Source organism: Podarcis muralis, chromosome 2, assembly GCF_964188315.1.
Source record: "Podarcis muralis chromosome 2, rPodMur119.hap1.1, whole genome shotgun sequence".
In the NCBI taxonomy this organism is placed as follows: domain Eukaryota; kingdom Metazoa; phylum Chordata; class Lepidosauria; order Squamata; family Lacertidae; genus Podarcis; species Podarcis muralis.
In genome coordinates this window covers 5085196-5099169 of record NC_135656.1, presented here as the reverse complement: position 1 = coordinate 5099169, position 13974 = coordinate 5085196, and the positions used below count along the sequence as shown (strand labels likewise).

Sequence of the window (13974 nt, the reverse complement as noted above, 5' to 3'; positions counted from 1 at the left end):
CTAATCCACACCTAATGACCCACCTAAGTGGTACTCAGGATATCACTCAAGAAATCACTCAAGATATCCCTCAAGCAATTAAGGAACAAAAGAAGAAAAGGCACACTAGCCTGGGAACTTCCTCTCTGCCCAGAACATTGGAGGCTATACACCACACCTCCTCAACAGTATTTATAGGAACTCAAACACTGAGATCCTGCTCTGTTCCAGTAACAAGAAGCCGAAAGCACCAGCCTGAAGATGACGAGTGAGACCTCGTCGAAACGTCGCCTAGACACCCCAACTTTTACACGGGAAGACACCCGAGGACACCAAAACCTGCATATATATATATATATATATATATTCTCATTTGTAACTAAAAATCAATAAAACACAAATTTTAAAATAAAGGGACTAATTAGTAGTCACCATATTAAATTCCATCTGCCCAGCTTGAAAAAAGCTTGCCAGAACAGAAATGTTTTCACAATCAATGGAAAGTAGCAAAGGATGTGGGATTAAGCAAACTTCATGTGTCACAGCAACTACTGGGTGTGACCACCGAGAGAACCGTCCTTATCTTGATTGCAAAAACGAAACCTTGCGGCAGGTTCATGCAAATGATCTAGGATTGCTCTGTGTACCTATAATTTATTTGCATGTAACCAAATTTGTACTTTGCAGAAAACATGCTGTATAAACCGGTCTCGTTAGATTTTGATTCATGGAACATCCTATAAAGTTTTCCATTCTGTTCCCAGCACACCATTTTACCAGAGAGATCCTAAAGAAAAGGTGGGGAACCTGTGACGCTCTACATGTTTGGGGACTCCATTAGGGTAGCCATATTCCAGGGATCAAAAACCCAGACACCCCACCACCATCGGGGCACCCCTCACCAGTGTGCATCTCCCTTGCTCGCCCCTCCCTGCCGCTAACCCCTTCCTCTCCTGCCTGCTCCCCCCTTCTTCCCTCCCCTCTCTTTGCTGTCTTTGGCTTCCTGCTCACGATGGGAGGCTGAGCGGCCCCGGGAAGGTCACACAAGGCCAGGCAACTGCTGGGACCAGCGCGGGGCCTAGTGCAGCCAGGAACAACACCAGGCCTAGCCCGACCCCCAGCAGGCTGCTCCAGGCCACCAGATGCCTGCCTTCTGTTCCTGGGCACAGTGCCTTCTGAACATGGGCATGCTCCACAAAAAATAATAATAAAATAAAACATAAAAATAAAAAACAACACCCCCCCAACCCAGACATTTAATCCAAAATGCAAAAATCCACCCAAATGGGGTTGCTGGCCCCCCAAAACCGGATGTGTCCAGGAAATCCCAGGTATATGACAGCCCTAGACTGCATCTGCCCCAGCCAGCTTGGCCGATGGCTAGGAGTAATGGGAATTGTAGTCTAAGCAAGATAGAGGGCCATCTCTGTTTCCCATCCCTGTTGGAAAGTCACAAGCTGGCTTCCTTCATTCTTGACCCTGCTTTTTTCCCTTTGACAGGTCAACTTGACAGCTACTATGGGCACTTTCGATGTGGCTGCAGAAGTGGAAGGGGTCAAAGTGGAAGGGGAGGGGGGCATGCAACTCATCATGTCAGGATCCCAACTGGACAACCTCAATCGGCAAATGCAGTTTGTCACCTACACCAACACACTCTTCCATCCCAACACAGCAGATACAGGTGGGTGCAGAAGGGGCATTCATTGCATTTCAAAGCACTGGGGTGTCACTGCAGAGAACAGGGGGAAAGGCACAGGATGGCACAGCACAGAACCAAGGAAATCTTGTCACAAGGCAGCACAAATGAGAAAAAAATGAACAAAATGGGAAATATGAACAAAGGCTTTGTGGTAGGCCTATTTTTTGACAGGGTGTATCAGATACATCCTTTGAGCTACTGTCTAAAATGGGCACTAAGAATGTGAGCTAAGAGCTAACTAGTCTCCGGTTCAAGTCATGCCTCTGCTATTAGGTGACTCCCTCAGACCCAGTCCTTCTGTCTGCTATATAGGAGAAATAATTGGGATGCTGTAAGAAGCAGACTCCTTGCAGATACCTGGGAGTTGAGCCTGGTCACACTCGTAACCTCAGAGTTACACTCCTAATTCAGACACTGAGTACTCATCACCCCCACTTTCTTCCCAAGGATCCAACAACGTACCTGTGGCTGCAGGGGCAAGTAGGGTGGGTGAAGGAGCTCTCAAGCTGAATGTTCATTTTCACCAAGGGGAGAACTTGGGGTTGCAAAAAAGATGGCACTATAATGCCAGTTCCCACTGCTCCTGCTGCTAGTGCTCCCACTTCCCCCCCCAAGTAAGGATTGTGGGGCCTTGAGGGGACAAGGACAGATAAAGGTGAAGGTCGGCATGTCAGGTGCAAGCAGGTGTTCTCACAATTGCTGGCAAATGTGGCAAATGTGCAAAAGGTTAAGTTGCTTGTGAGGCATTATCCTATTGGACTGGAAGACCCTGGGGGTCTCTTCCAGCTCTGTTCCTGTTGTGGCAGTTCTCTGGTGAAGTGCTCTGAATACATGGAGGGGAGCGTAGAGACTGTTGTTGCTATGATTGGAATTCTGCCTTCCCCACTCTCAAAAATTGACTAGTGTATGCATTTATTGATTTGATTAGATTTCTTACCTGTTCTTTGCCATATGTTCCCAGGGCGGGTTACAACAATAAAATATACAATTTTAGGCAATGCAATGCCTTTCAGTCTGACCAGGCATTTGGGGGCTGTAGTTACTTAAGTAGTGTATGTTAGAGGAGGGGGGGGGGTAATTGAAATTCATTTTATTTTTTGTTTTTGTTCTGTTTAATAGTATAATACCCTGTGGCCCCAGGGATAGGGCAGCATAGTAGCTCAAGGAATGACGCTATTAAAAAAAATGAAGAAATGCCATGTTTCTGAAAGATATTGCCAGATTGCTACAGGGGATGTGTGATTTTGCTAGGCTGACAACTGTGGAAATTAATAAACTGTGCAAGCTGGAATCTGCATAAGCGTCTTCTCACGGATTGCTGATATTTTGCACCTGGCTCTGCCTGGTGTACCTCAAAGTTCCAGTCAAAAAGCGAATTTTGCAAGCCTGAGGTTTGCCAGCCCCTGGCTTAAAACACACTCCTAGGCATTATCTATGTCTATTTAGATGTCTGGTTAAATTCAATGGGACTCACTCCCAGGTCAGTATCTATAGCAGGGATCCGGGAGCCTTTGGTGCTCCAGATGTTGCTGGACTACAGCTCTTATGACTGTTGGCCTTTCTGGCTGAGGCTGCTGGGAGATGGTGTCCAATAACCACCCCATTCCCCATTGCAGCCTTGATTATAATACTACTTAGCATTCATATAGCACATTTCAAGCACTCTATATACATTATCTCTGGAATAATTGCAGCAGCACTGCAAAGTAGACTCGTAGTAATGTCCTTTATTCTTACCAGCCCTCATGGAAGAAATGGAAATCCAGTAGAGATGTCTGGGGGGAGGGGAGTACAGAAGAGGGGGGGGGGGCTTTTTCACCACTCTTCCCTGTCCCTTCACCATCTCTTATGCTGCTCTAGAAGATTCCCCAAACTTCCAGAGCAGATTTTCAGTATGTAGAAGGGCTTCAGAGGAAAGGGGAGATCAGCAAAACACACCTTTCCCCCTTTCTGCTGATGGGAGCATAATGTAAACAGAACTCTACTCACAGGCTGCTCCTGTCAACAGAAACTTCAGACCTAAACTGTTATCCCCATATTATAGTTGAAGGGTGAGTGCTGAGGAGAGACAGTGGTTTGGATAAAGGCAGCCACCAAGGTCATTGCTGAGGTGAGATTTTTAAAATCTGGGTCTGGCCACCTCAAACTCTTGGTCCTTAGAATGTACCAGTTCGTACTATGTGTGTGAATGGTAGAGAAATATCAGCCCACAGCCAGTGACTCACACAGAAAAGGCCTTTGTAGCAGAGAGTCTTTGAAGTCTAGAGTCCCACTCAGAAGGGCCCCTCAAGTGCAGCAGGGCTAGCTTGCCACATTTTGGAGTAATGCACATTATCATCTAAAGAACATTAAGCTCAGTCTAAAATTAGCTTACTGCACCAGAGCTCCCAGGACAGAAACACGTCCAGTGGTGTTAGCATCGTTTTCAAGTGCTTACAGCTCTAGACTGGTGTTCTGCTCCTTCCTCTGTTTTCCAGTGCAGTTTTCTACCGATGAGCACCATGCATCTTTCATCATCCGCATCCGCCATGCGCCTACGCCCAAGCTCTACAATCCAGGACCCTCCAGTAGAGGAGCAAGTGGCGGTGAGTACTACACATGAGGTGTCTAGCAGACAAATGTTCCAAGGGAAGGCCTGGCCTTTGAGCCCATCTGCTGTGTCCAACTTCAGACTGGGATGATCAGAAGTAAGAGTCTTTCCTTTCCCCAACACTCTACCCCACCCCAGTCTTTGTCCTCATCACATCCTTAGAGGTTCTCTCGTCTTTTTTGGTCTCAAATTGTTCCAGGATTAAGTTCTGATTTTCACCACGGGCCTTGAGGGGAGAGCTCAGATGAAGCCCTGCACAGGGCTGCATGCCACCACTGCCACCTGCGTGCCACCCCCATTTGTGTGCTATATGATAAGGGCAACAGCTTAGAGCAGCGGTAACCATGCTCAGGAGTCATGTAACTAGTTTATAGTAATCCTGGTTCATAGTAAGCATTGTGTTTAGGAGCATGTCTTTTCAAGGTATCTCTTGCTCTCTAGTAGCCCAAGAACCCACTGCAACAGAGTTGGATCCCATGGTGCTTGTTCAGCTGTGGTGCCGCCCTTGTGGAATTCTCTCTCCTGAGTGGTTCACCTGGTGCCCTTGCTGTTTCATTTCTATCTTTCTTTTTGGTGCCTTCTTCCTTGGAAACCAACCTGGAAGCATTGTTGTAAGGTGATATAGAAGTCCTCTAAATGAGCAGATAGCTGCTGGATGAGTTGTTCTTTTAATCTCAACATTGGAAACCGTGAAGGATATCCATTTCTGCCCCAGGCTTCTCAAGCCACTCCCTCTGAGCCATCCCTCAGCAGAACCTTTCCAACCTCTCCTGTGTTGTGTTTCCTCTGCAGAATACGACATCAGTGCCCTGGTCACCATAGCAACGAAGACCTTTTTGCGCTATGACAAGCTGCGGACACTGATCAGCAGCATCCGCAAGTTTTATCCCACCGTCACCATCATCATTGCTGATGACAGCGAGACCCCTGAACATGTGCAGGGACCCCACATTGAACAGTACTTTATGCCCTTTGGCAAGGTGTGGAGACTAGCTGTGGGAAGGCTCAGGCACATTTCTGAATCTCTGCTGGGTTCCATTGGGATGTGCTATCTAAGGGCAACCAGCTCTGGGGTCAGGCTCCTGAAGTAGAGATGGGGGTGGAATGGGGCTAATTGACACCTACTAAGAAGGGAAAACTCCACTGTCACTTTCCCTTGGGGAATTTCACTTTTCTGTGTTCCAGAATTCATGATGGGGGATGAGTGGGAATCCTCTCACCAGTTCAGTTAACTCCTCATCGCACATTAACTGTATCTACACTAACAATCAGGATGAGTAAAGAGTTTAAATGTATTCTTGTACGTGAGCCTACTCCACATTAATGATTACAACATTGGGGTAGCAATGTGAATTACTAGAAAATGGAATACAAGAATGCAGTATTGTATTCATGGTACATGGTGACTGGAGTGGAGTAGTGGCTGAATAAGGCCACAATGCTGAGGTAACCCCAGGCTGGAGAAAGTTGGTAGAGAACAGTATGGGGATCAGCAACTGGAGACCTACAAGTCTCATCTGGGACTCTGTAGGGAACCACCTGACCCCCTAGTTGCCAATGTAGAATGAAAAGCTATTTACTAGCCAGGGGTCTAGGGAGGGAGAAGCAACACTTGGGTTCCTGGAGCCCAAGGAGAAGCATGGTGCCCAGTGATTGAGCTCATGATATTAAATAATAAGATGCTTCATGGCAAAGCAAGATGGCTATGTTTCACTTTGGGGCAAGGGGAGTGACATTAGCAGTGTTGCGAACGGTGCTTGCAGAACTTTCCCTCCTTTTCTAGGGCTGGTTTGCCGGCAGAAACCTTGCCATTTCCCAAGTGACCACAAAATATGTTCTGTGGGTGGATGATGATTTCATCTTCACACATCGCACCAAAGTGGAGAAGCTGGTAGATGTCCTTGAGAAAACTACCCTGGATCTGGTGAGTGCCTTTCCTGTAGTTGCTTTTCCTGTTCCCCATTTCTTTCATGGGTGACAAACATGTGGCCCTCCAAATGTTGTTCCTATCAGCTGTGCCAGCAGGATAATGAGAGTGGGCATCCAGGAGCATCTGAAAGGCCACAGGTTCTCCATCCTTGGTCTGAAGAGGCGGACTGACATCTCTCCAGCCAAACCTTCTAATACCTGTTATACAATATGGCAGCAAAATGCCGCTTCTAGAATTGGAGAAAGATGCTCGCAATGGGGCCCCTTGACAGCCATGACACTTGAAGGGATCTGTGGGGACAGCGGCAGGGCTGGGGACATGTCACAGTCTGACGTCCAAATCAGGCTTGTAGGGAGAGCCAGTAAGGAAGGAACCTAGTCTAAATTAGGCTGAAGTTGGCTCCTATTTCCAACAAACTTTTTAAGTATAGATCTTTCCCAGTCGGCATCTGTATTAAGAATTGTTTTTATATATTTTCAGGTGTTTTAAATCATTTGTGTGTTTACTGATCTTCCCGCATTGGAGGCAGTATGCCTCTGAATACTGGTTTCTGGAGAAGCCAAGTGGGGAGAGTGCTGTTGTGCTCCTGTCTTGCTTGTGGGCTTCCATAGCATCTGGTTGAGAAGAGGATGATGGACTACATGGGCATTTGGTCTGATCCAGCACAATTGTTTCTATGGTCTTGAGGGGGACCATGGGGGAACTTCTCTATTCCTTGATAATTTTGGTTGCCATTTTTGCACCTCTGGGAAGCAGGCTGGCTGGCTGCTGTTGGAGACAGCATTTGGTCTAAGACCCTCAAGGCCAATTCTTGCGTAAATCCACACGTCTGTGCCAATAGAGACTGTCCCTTGTATGTCTGGCCCAAACCCTGTTCCATCTCTGCATCTATCCCAAATGTCCTCTCTTGTGCCTCACAGGTGGGTGGAGCAGTGCGAGAGATCACCAGCTACACCACCACATACCGCCAGCAGATCAGCGTGCAAGCTGGTGGTGAAGATGGAGATTGTCTGCACATCCGCCAGGGTTACCATCACGTCATTGAAGGTTTTCCTGACTGCGTGGTTACTGATGGTGTGATCAACTTCTTCCTGGCACGCACCGAGAAGGTTCTGCAGGTTGGCTTTGACCCTCGCCTCAGTCGTGTTGCCCACCTCGGTGAGTCATGCTGGCACAGTCCAAGTGGTGCTACGCATGTGTAGGCAAGGAGCATTGGCTTAACTCTAGGGGTGGCATTTTTGTACAAGGCGGCGGGGGAAAGTGTATGCAGTGTACAAGTCAAGTGATGTACTCGGGACCCCTTGTGAGTGCAGTGGGTGCTTGGAGCATAATTTAGGACCAGTGACCATATCTGGACTAAGCTGTTTTTTTGGCCGCATGAGGGCTTCCTGGCTAAAATCCAGAAGACCGTGCTAATCCTCCTCCTCCTCCTCCTCTCTCTCTCTCTCTCTCTCTCTCTCTCTCTCTCCAGAATTCTTCATTGATGGCCTGGGTATTCTGCATGTCGGTTCCTGTTCCGATGTGGTGGTGGACCACGCCTCAAAGCTTAAGCTGCCATGGCTAAAGACAGACAGTGAGAAGCAGTATGCCAAATTCCGCTATCCCAACTCAAGTGACAACAGCCTGACCACCAAACAGAGCTTCTTTTACTTCAAGAACCGTTTCAAATGCATGACCGGCAACTAGTCTCTGGTGCTAATGAGTTTAGCTTCACCCCTGACAACTGGCTTTGTCCTCAGGCAATTGGGTTTACCAATCTCAGGCAGCCTGCTCTGGCAATTGGCCAGAGCCCCAGGCAAATGGCCTTGTCTGTCAGCTAGCCAAACCCCCAGAACTCAGGGTGGCCTCAGCAGCCTCAGGCTTAAAGAGCAGTTTGGGAAATGGGCAGCCATGACCACTTTTTTAAAAAAAGAAAAAATGTCTTTTCTAGCAGGATGGAGAGACTGTGCTATTGCTTGATTCTGAGCCTTAGTGGTCAGGAGGATGTGACCTGTTCCTGTGTTTGTTTCGCCCTGTTATGTCTCTGAACTGGAGAATCTTGGATGGGGTGTGATACTTGAGAGCGCTGGAAGTTAACTTTCTTTCTTTCCTAGTTGGAAGCAACCACAATTTTTTCTGGGCTTCCCCCTGCATCTCGCCACACACAGACACAATACTTTATCCAGTGCCACAACTTTTTGTGCCAAGTCTTTACATCTGTGCTCCCTTCTTCCCAATTTCTTTCCCTCACGCATCCTCAAGCTGGTGCCATCCTGGGACATTTTGAAGTGCCAAAGACTACAGTGATGGAAAGCAGCCACCAGGGGGAAGCTTTGAGGTATAAATTGCTGCAAAGCAACAGAAAAGGAGGACAGCAGGGGCCATAAAACAGCACACTCAAAACTCCAGACAAGTTCAGGTTTGTCCACTCCTGCAGAAGAAGTGGCCTGTGTTCATAGACAGTGGGGTGGGAGCTGGGAGCTGATTTTCTAATGGGGCAGGATTTTTATATGCTGAAGAAGGCAGACTTGTGTACAACAGACTGCAATGTTTTTATTTCAGACAAAATCCATTTGACAAGTCTTTCCCCCCATATCCCTGAACCCTGCTTCCTTTTGCCTTCTTGGTCCCAATTGCGTAATTGGTATTACTGTTCTTCCTACAGCTGCTGCTTGTTTTGGGGTGTGTGAAATGCTTATGAAGCAGGGCTGGGTTTAGTTTCTCCTGCATATTTACTTCCAATGCATGGGATTGGTCCTACAGCAAGTAAGCAGCAGCCATTAAGACCACTCTGTTATATGACACGCTTTCCCCACCCCATCCCCCATATGATGTGCACTCCTTCCTGGCAGCCTGGCTACGAAGTGCTCATCTGCAACTGACTGCAGAGGTGTTGAGACAGAGAGGCAATCATAGCACTAGCCAATCAGCTCTAGGCACTGAAGCACTTCTGCAGCAGGGAGAGTGATGCTGAGGGGACAGAGATGGAAATTGCAAGAGTCAATGTGGTTGGAGCAGGACTGATGATCACTGCCCTTTAGCTGTGAAGTTCAAATATATTTGTTGTACTACCATAGCGCCCCCTTCCTCCAAACACTCTCTCTCGCTCTCTCCATGACCTAAAGGTTCCCTCTGGTCATGTCAATAGACCCAGAGCAAATGGCTTTTCTTCAGAAGGGGGAACATGTTGCTTTCCTGAGAGTGTTCTTGTGCTTTTCTGCCACAACCATCAGATAAGCAATGGCCTCAGTAGGTAAAGAATTGATGCTTAGTTTTTTCCTTCTACCTACCTTCCCCCTCCAGCCTAGCTCTCTTGCTTTTTATAGAGTTGCTTCTTGTTCCAGGATGATGCATTATGTCTGAGTTGCTAGTTTCAAAAAGATTCAAATATAGAACTGGGTCTCAAATAAGGCATTTGCTAGATTGGTCAGTTGGCTGTAACAGAGGCTGCTGAAGTCCCATTCAAAGGTGAAGTAAGCCCTGTTGAGCGTAGTGGGACTTACAGCACAACTGTTAACTCAGAAGCAAGTCTCTCATCTCTGTTTATCCATTCAGCAGAATACATGCTAAAAGGTAAGGCATTGAATCTTTCACTTGCTCTCCCTATGTAAGGTAGGGCAGGTGAAGCCCCTTTAGTTTTAGCCTACATATTGATATGTAAATAAGATGGGTTCTCTCTCTTGCTGTCATGCCACTTATTTATTTATTTGCTTGTTTGTTTATTAAATGGGGCAGTGATTCAACCCCTACACATTCTCCCACCCCACAACACTCTCAGATACAGCAAGAGTTATTTTCAAAATGTTGACATATTGATTTGGAACTATTACTGGAAAGCTTACAGCCTGTTCCTAATTCAGCCTAAACAAGCAAATGCTTAGTTTGGTACACATGGCATGAATTCAGATCATGATACTAGGCTGAAGAGTCAACTATACTGATGTGAAGGAGAATTAAAACTAAAAGCAGAACCCCTCCTCATTGAGGGAAGCTGCCCAGGAGGTGAACATCATCCCCATTCCTGACTTTCTCCCAACAGCCCTGCAGTGTTGCCTTACTGCCCAACCACATGAGGAGGGAAAGGCAGTTTATCAGTCTTTAGGGTGGCTAGCTATAGATTTGGCAAGCAAGTTCTTCAGTGGCAGCATTGGGGGGGGGTGTTAGCCTTTGCATGAAATAATATCTTCCAACCTCCCCATCCTCCTGTCCTGTTTGCTTCCAGCTGTGGGGGCTGCAGCAGCTATAATGAGACCTCTCATTCCAGGCTGCACAGCCCTTTCACTCACATTGAGTAGAAGTCCACTAACTTTTGCTCAGAGCAGACTCACTGAAGTTAAAGAACATGATGAAGTTAGGCCCATAAATTTCCATGGGTGTACTCTTGAGTAAAACATAGCTGGATGCCACCTGCTGTTTTGCGGCTGCTCCTTTCCTTTCATCTTACGAGCTTATTGTCCCTTTCCTGTTGGCAATGACTTTACCTGTGGTTACTTCAAACGTTTTTTTCCCTGTATAAAGGAAACAATTTGGGGAAGGGAATAAAGGTTTTTTTGGTGTTGGTTTTTTCAACAAAAAAAATTATCTCTGGTTGTTGGTGTATCGAAACTTTTTGACAAGGGCCCAGAAGAGATGGAGATCGAATAGGATTGAGTGCAAATCAAACCCTCCTTTAGTGTGGTGGTAGATGAATACAGACCACAACTGGCCAAAGAGGTCTTGGCAAGAGAAGGAGCTTCTGTCTTGTCCTGCTGCCTCCTCTCTCTTCTGTCTCTCTGTCCATTCCTGATAGGACAGCCCTCCATTATAGCAGACAGGGCCTTGTTGGTTTCCGAGGCAGCCAGCTGCCTCTAGCATTTCTGTGATCTCAGCTAGTCCTTGTCCTGGTACGCATGGATTGATTTGATACAGAGGCAGTTACACCCAGATGGTTGGGTCCTTCATCTCCGTACTTTCCTGAGCAGGGAAAGAAAAAAGAAAGAATTCTGCATGAAGCTGTATACTGTGTAACAGGACTCTCCCAGGCACCCTTGCTCACTAGTCTCTGCCTTAGCCCCTATCTGCAATATAGGTGCATGATGGCTGCAGAAAGGATTGGGATAATGTATGTCAAGTGCCTTGGACACCTTAAACATGCTGTATTAATGGTATTGTGAAGCAGTGAGCAGCAGACTTTATAGAGGCTGTTCTTATCCCTCCTGTAACGCATGGATTGAAAGAGACTGGAATGGGAAGGCACCCACACACTTCTCAGTGTATGCTCTTTAGGAATGGAAGAAAGACCACCAGCTCCCTTGCTATTTCTGCAGAACGGGGATAGCCAGTGTGCTGTCCTGATGTGGACGACAGCTCCTATCATCCCCTACCAGAATGTCCCACTGTCAGGAATTTTGTAGTCCAGCAACAGCTGGAGGACCCCCTCTTGGCTGCTCCTGTTACAGAAGGCTCCAGCTCCAGCTCCGCACGGACACAGAGCCCAGATGTGGGATTGCATGGGGACCAGAAAGAACTCTCATTTTTTAAATGTTACTACAAGAGGTACCTCTTAACAAATAGCTTGCAAAACGAAAAGCAAGCTGTCATCCAGCCAAAGCCACTTTCCCCTGAAAAGGGTATGCATCTGGATTGGTGCAATATCTACTAAGTGGGTGGCTGAGACGTGGGTTGTTGTTTTTTCATTTTGTGGTTGCCACACTTCTGTACTTTTTCTTCTGCTTTTCATAAGTGTTCCATTGCTTCCTGCCCACACGCATGGGCACTCACTGAAGAAACGTTTCCGCACTGCTGGTTCTGCGCCCCCCCCCCCAATGCTTCACTACCTTTTCAGATACTTCGCATGTGTACTTAAAAAAAAAAAAAGGTACAAAATGTGCACAAGCAAGTATTCCCGCCCCTTAGTTACTATGTTTCACAATGGAGGTTTGTGTTTGGGGGATGAGGTGGCTGGGCCCCATTTCCATTTTGGTGGGTTTTTAAAAATTATTACCCATGCCTTGCACAATAATGACATTTTAGCTATACTGATACTCTAATAAAGAGGTCTTACCTAAGACCTCTCTGTTTGAAACAGTAATTTTTAAATGCCTGATAATACAGACTCCCAGGTAATCCCCCACACCATGAGATCTTTTTTGGGGATCTTGAGAATAGCTGCTGTAAACTGGGTTGTTGAAATTCCAACATGCCTTCATGAAAATGCTTGAAAATAGGCATACAAATATCATTTTGGCCACTGGAAAGAGTGGGTAGCTTGTGCTCAGGTGAGGAGCAAATAGCTCCAGGTGTATGGCAATAGAGACTCCCCACCCCAACATCACCCTACACACATTTTTATTGCAGGGAATTCATTGATGGGTTTCCACACCAGTGGTGACTGTAGATTTATAATGTTACTTAACAAATTTCCTGCAGTCAGAGAAAAATCCAGATTAAATGTTTAAAAACAGTACAGGTATTGATGATGGGAAGGCCACGTAGATAGTGTGGGAAACTTGCATATGTGGACAGCACTGATTCCACAATAAACCTCCATTGAAGCCCCCAGGGGAAGGCTCAGTGGTAAATCTGTGTCTGGATTAGTCCATTTAGGTGGGGGGTTCAATTGATGGAATGCTCCCACATAGAAAAATAATTTCCCTGCACATAGAAAATGGCCATGCCAGAGAGAAGGCTAGGCTGGACATGGAGAAAAAGCTTTTTCACTTGGGAATATTTCAGCGATAAGAGTTTATACTTTCAGTCTCAATGGGTACAGCCATGACCCCACAATTGCTGTTGGGGAAAACGGAGCTATTTCCCAAGTAAGGCCCTCTCCTCCCCAGGGCTGCAAAGCTGGTTCCAGAGGGGCCAGGCCTGCAGCCAGCAAGAGCAAAGGCTCACCGATTGTTTGTCTGCACCCTCAGCCTCTTACCATAGTCTGCTGAAGGTAGGAAACCGCATCGTGAACAGTGACAAAAATCTGCTGTGGGGGAAGATGATGGAGAAGGCCACAGGACCTCAAGGTCTGTAAAACACCGGCTAAATGGAAAGGAGGAAATAAATGGATATGGGTGAGGTCTGATTCTACAGGCGCATGTTCCTCGAGGGGTGACCTGCATGTGTGAGGAAGACACCACCCCTCAAAACCACTGCAAACAGGATTTACCTCTCATTTTGTATGCAAGGCTTCCTCAACTGAGTCAGTTCACATATTCAGTGGCAAGTCAAGAGGGGAGCATGCACTTCTGATCTTTGGGTCTTGGGCCTAACTATGGCCACATCCACACCAAACCTTTAAACTGTGTCTTCCCCTAAGTTATTCTGGCAATGGTGATTTGTTATGCTGCTAGGAATGGATAACTCAGCTGGTCAGAGGGAGGTGCTGATAATGTCAAGGTTGCACGTTCGATCCCCGTATGGGACAGCTGCATATCCCTACATTGCAGAGGGTTGGACTAGATGATCCCCAGGTCCCTTCCAACTCTACAGTTCTACGTTTCTATGAATTGCAGCTCTGAAGGGTAAACTACAGGGCACAAAATTCCTTGAGGGAAGCAATGTGCTGTAAATGCATGGTATGGATGTGGCCTATGTCAGGATGATGACAGAGCTGTGGATGGATTTCCCATTTCTTTATATTTCTGTAAAAGCTCGTCCCTTCCCATAGCTATTCAGAGCAGAATTACTGCACCAGGAATGGCCATTTCCCCTGCACTTTTCCCCCAACAACCCCCCCATGTCGTCTGCTCCCATAGGGAGTGCTACCGCCATGCTATGTTTTTGATGTGAATTGGGTACCCCCATTGCTGTTTTTTACAAAAA

At 46.8% G+C, this 13974-nt stretch overlaps 2 protein-coding genes across 10 annotated transcripts in view; one reads left to right on the top strand and one right to left on the bottom strand.

The window, feature by feature from the left end:
* B4GALNT1 (beta-1,4-N-acetyl-galactosaminyltransferase 1) overlaps positions 1-10758 on the top strand; it is a 57516-nt gene extending 46758 nt beyond the window's left edge. For 8 of the 9 annotated variants that reach the window (XM_077923781.1, XM_028721337.2, XM_028721336.2 and 5 more), the window contains 6 exons: positions 1480-1660; positions 4156-4263; positions 5061-5248; positions 6052-6192; positions 7119-7356; positions 7670-10758. In XM_077923781.1, coding sequence (XP_077779907.1) covers positions 1480-1660; positions 4156-4263; positions 5061-5248; positions 6052-6192; positions 7119-7356; positions 7670-7884 — 1071 coding nt within the window. In that variant the 3' untranslated portion in view covers positions 7885-10758. The remainder of the gene's footprint in view (positions 1-1479; positions 1661-4155; positions 4264-5060; positions 5249-6051; positions 6193-7118; positions 7357-7669) is intronic. The other variant, XM_077923786.1, reaches the window with a different exon arrangement.
* Positions 9858-13974, bottom strand: part of SLC26A10P (Solute carrier family 26 member 10) — a 26073-nt gene continuing 21956 nt past the window's right edge. The window contains exons 17-18 of the mRNA XM_028721328.2: positions 13085-13191; positions 9858-11130 (exon numbers count right to left, since the gene is read on the bottom strand). Of these exons, the coding sequence (XP_028577161.2) occupies positions 11092-11130; positions 13085-13191 (146 nt within the window). The 3' untranslated portion in view covers positions 9858-11091. The remainder of the gene's footprint in view (positions 11131-13084; positions 13192-13974) is intronic.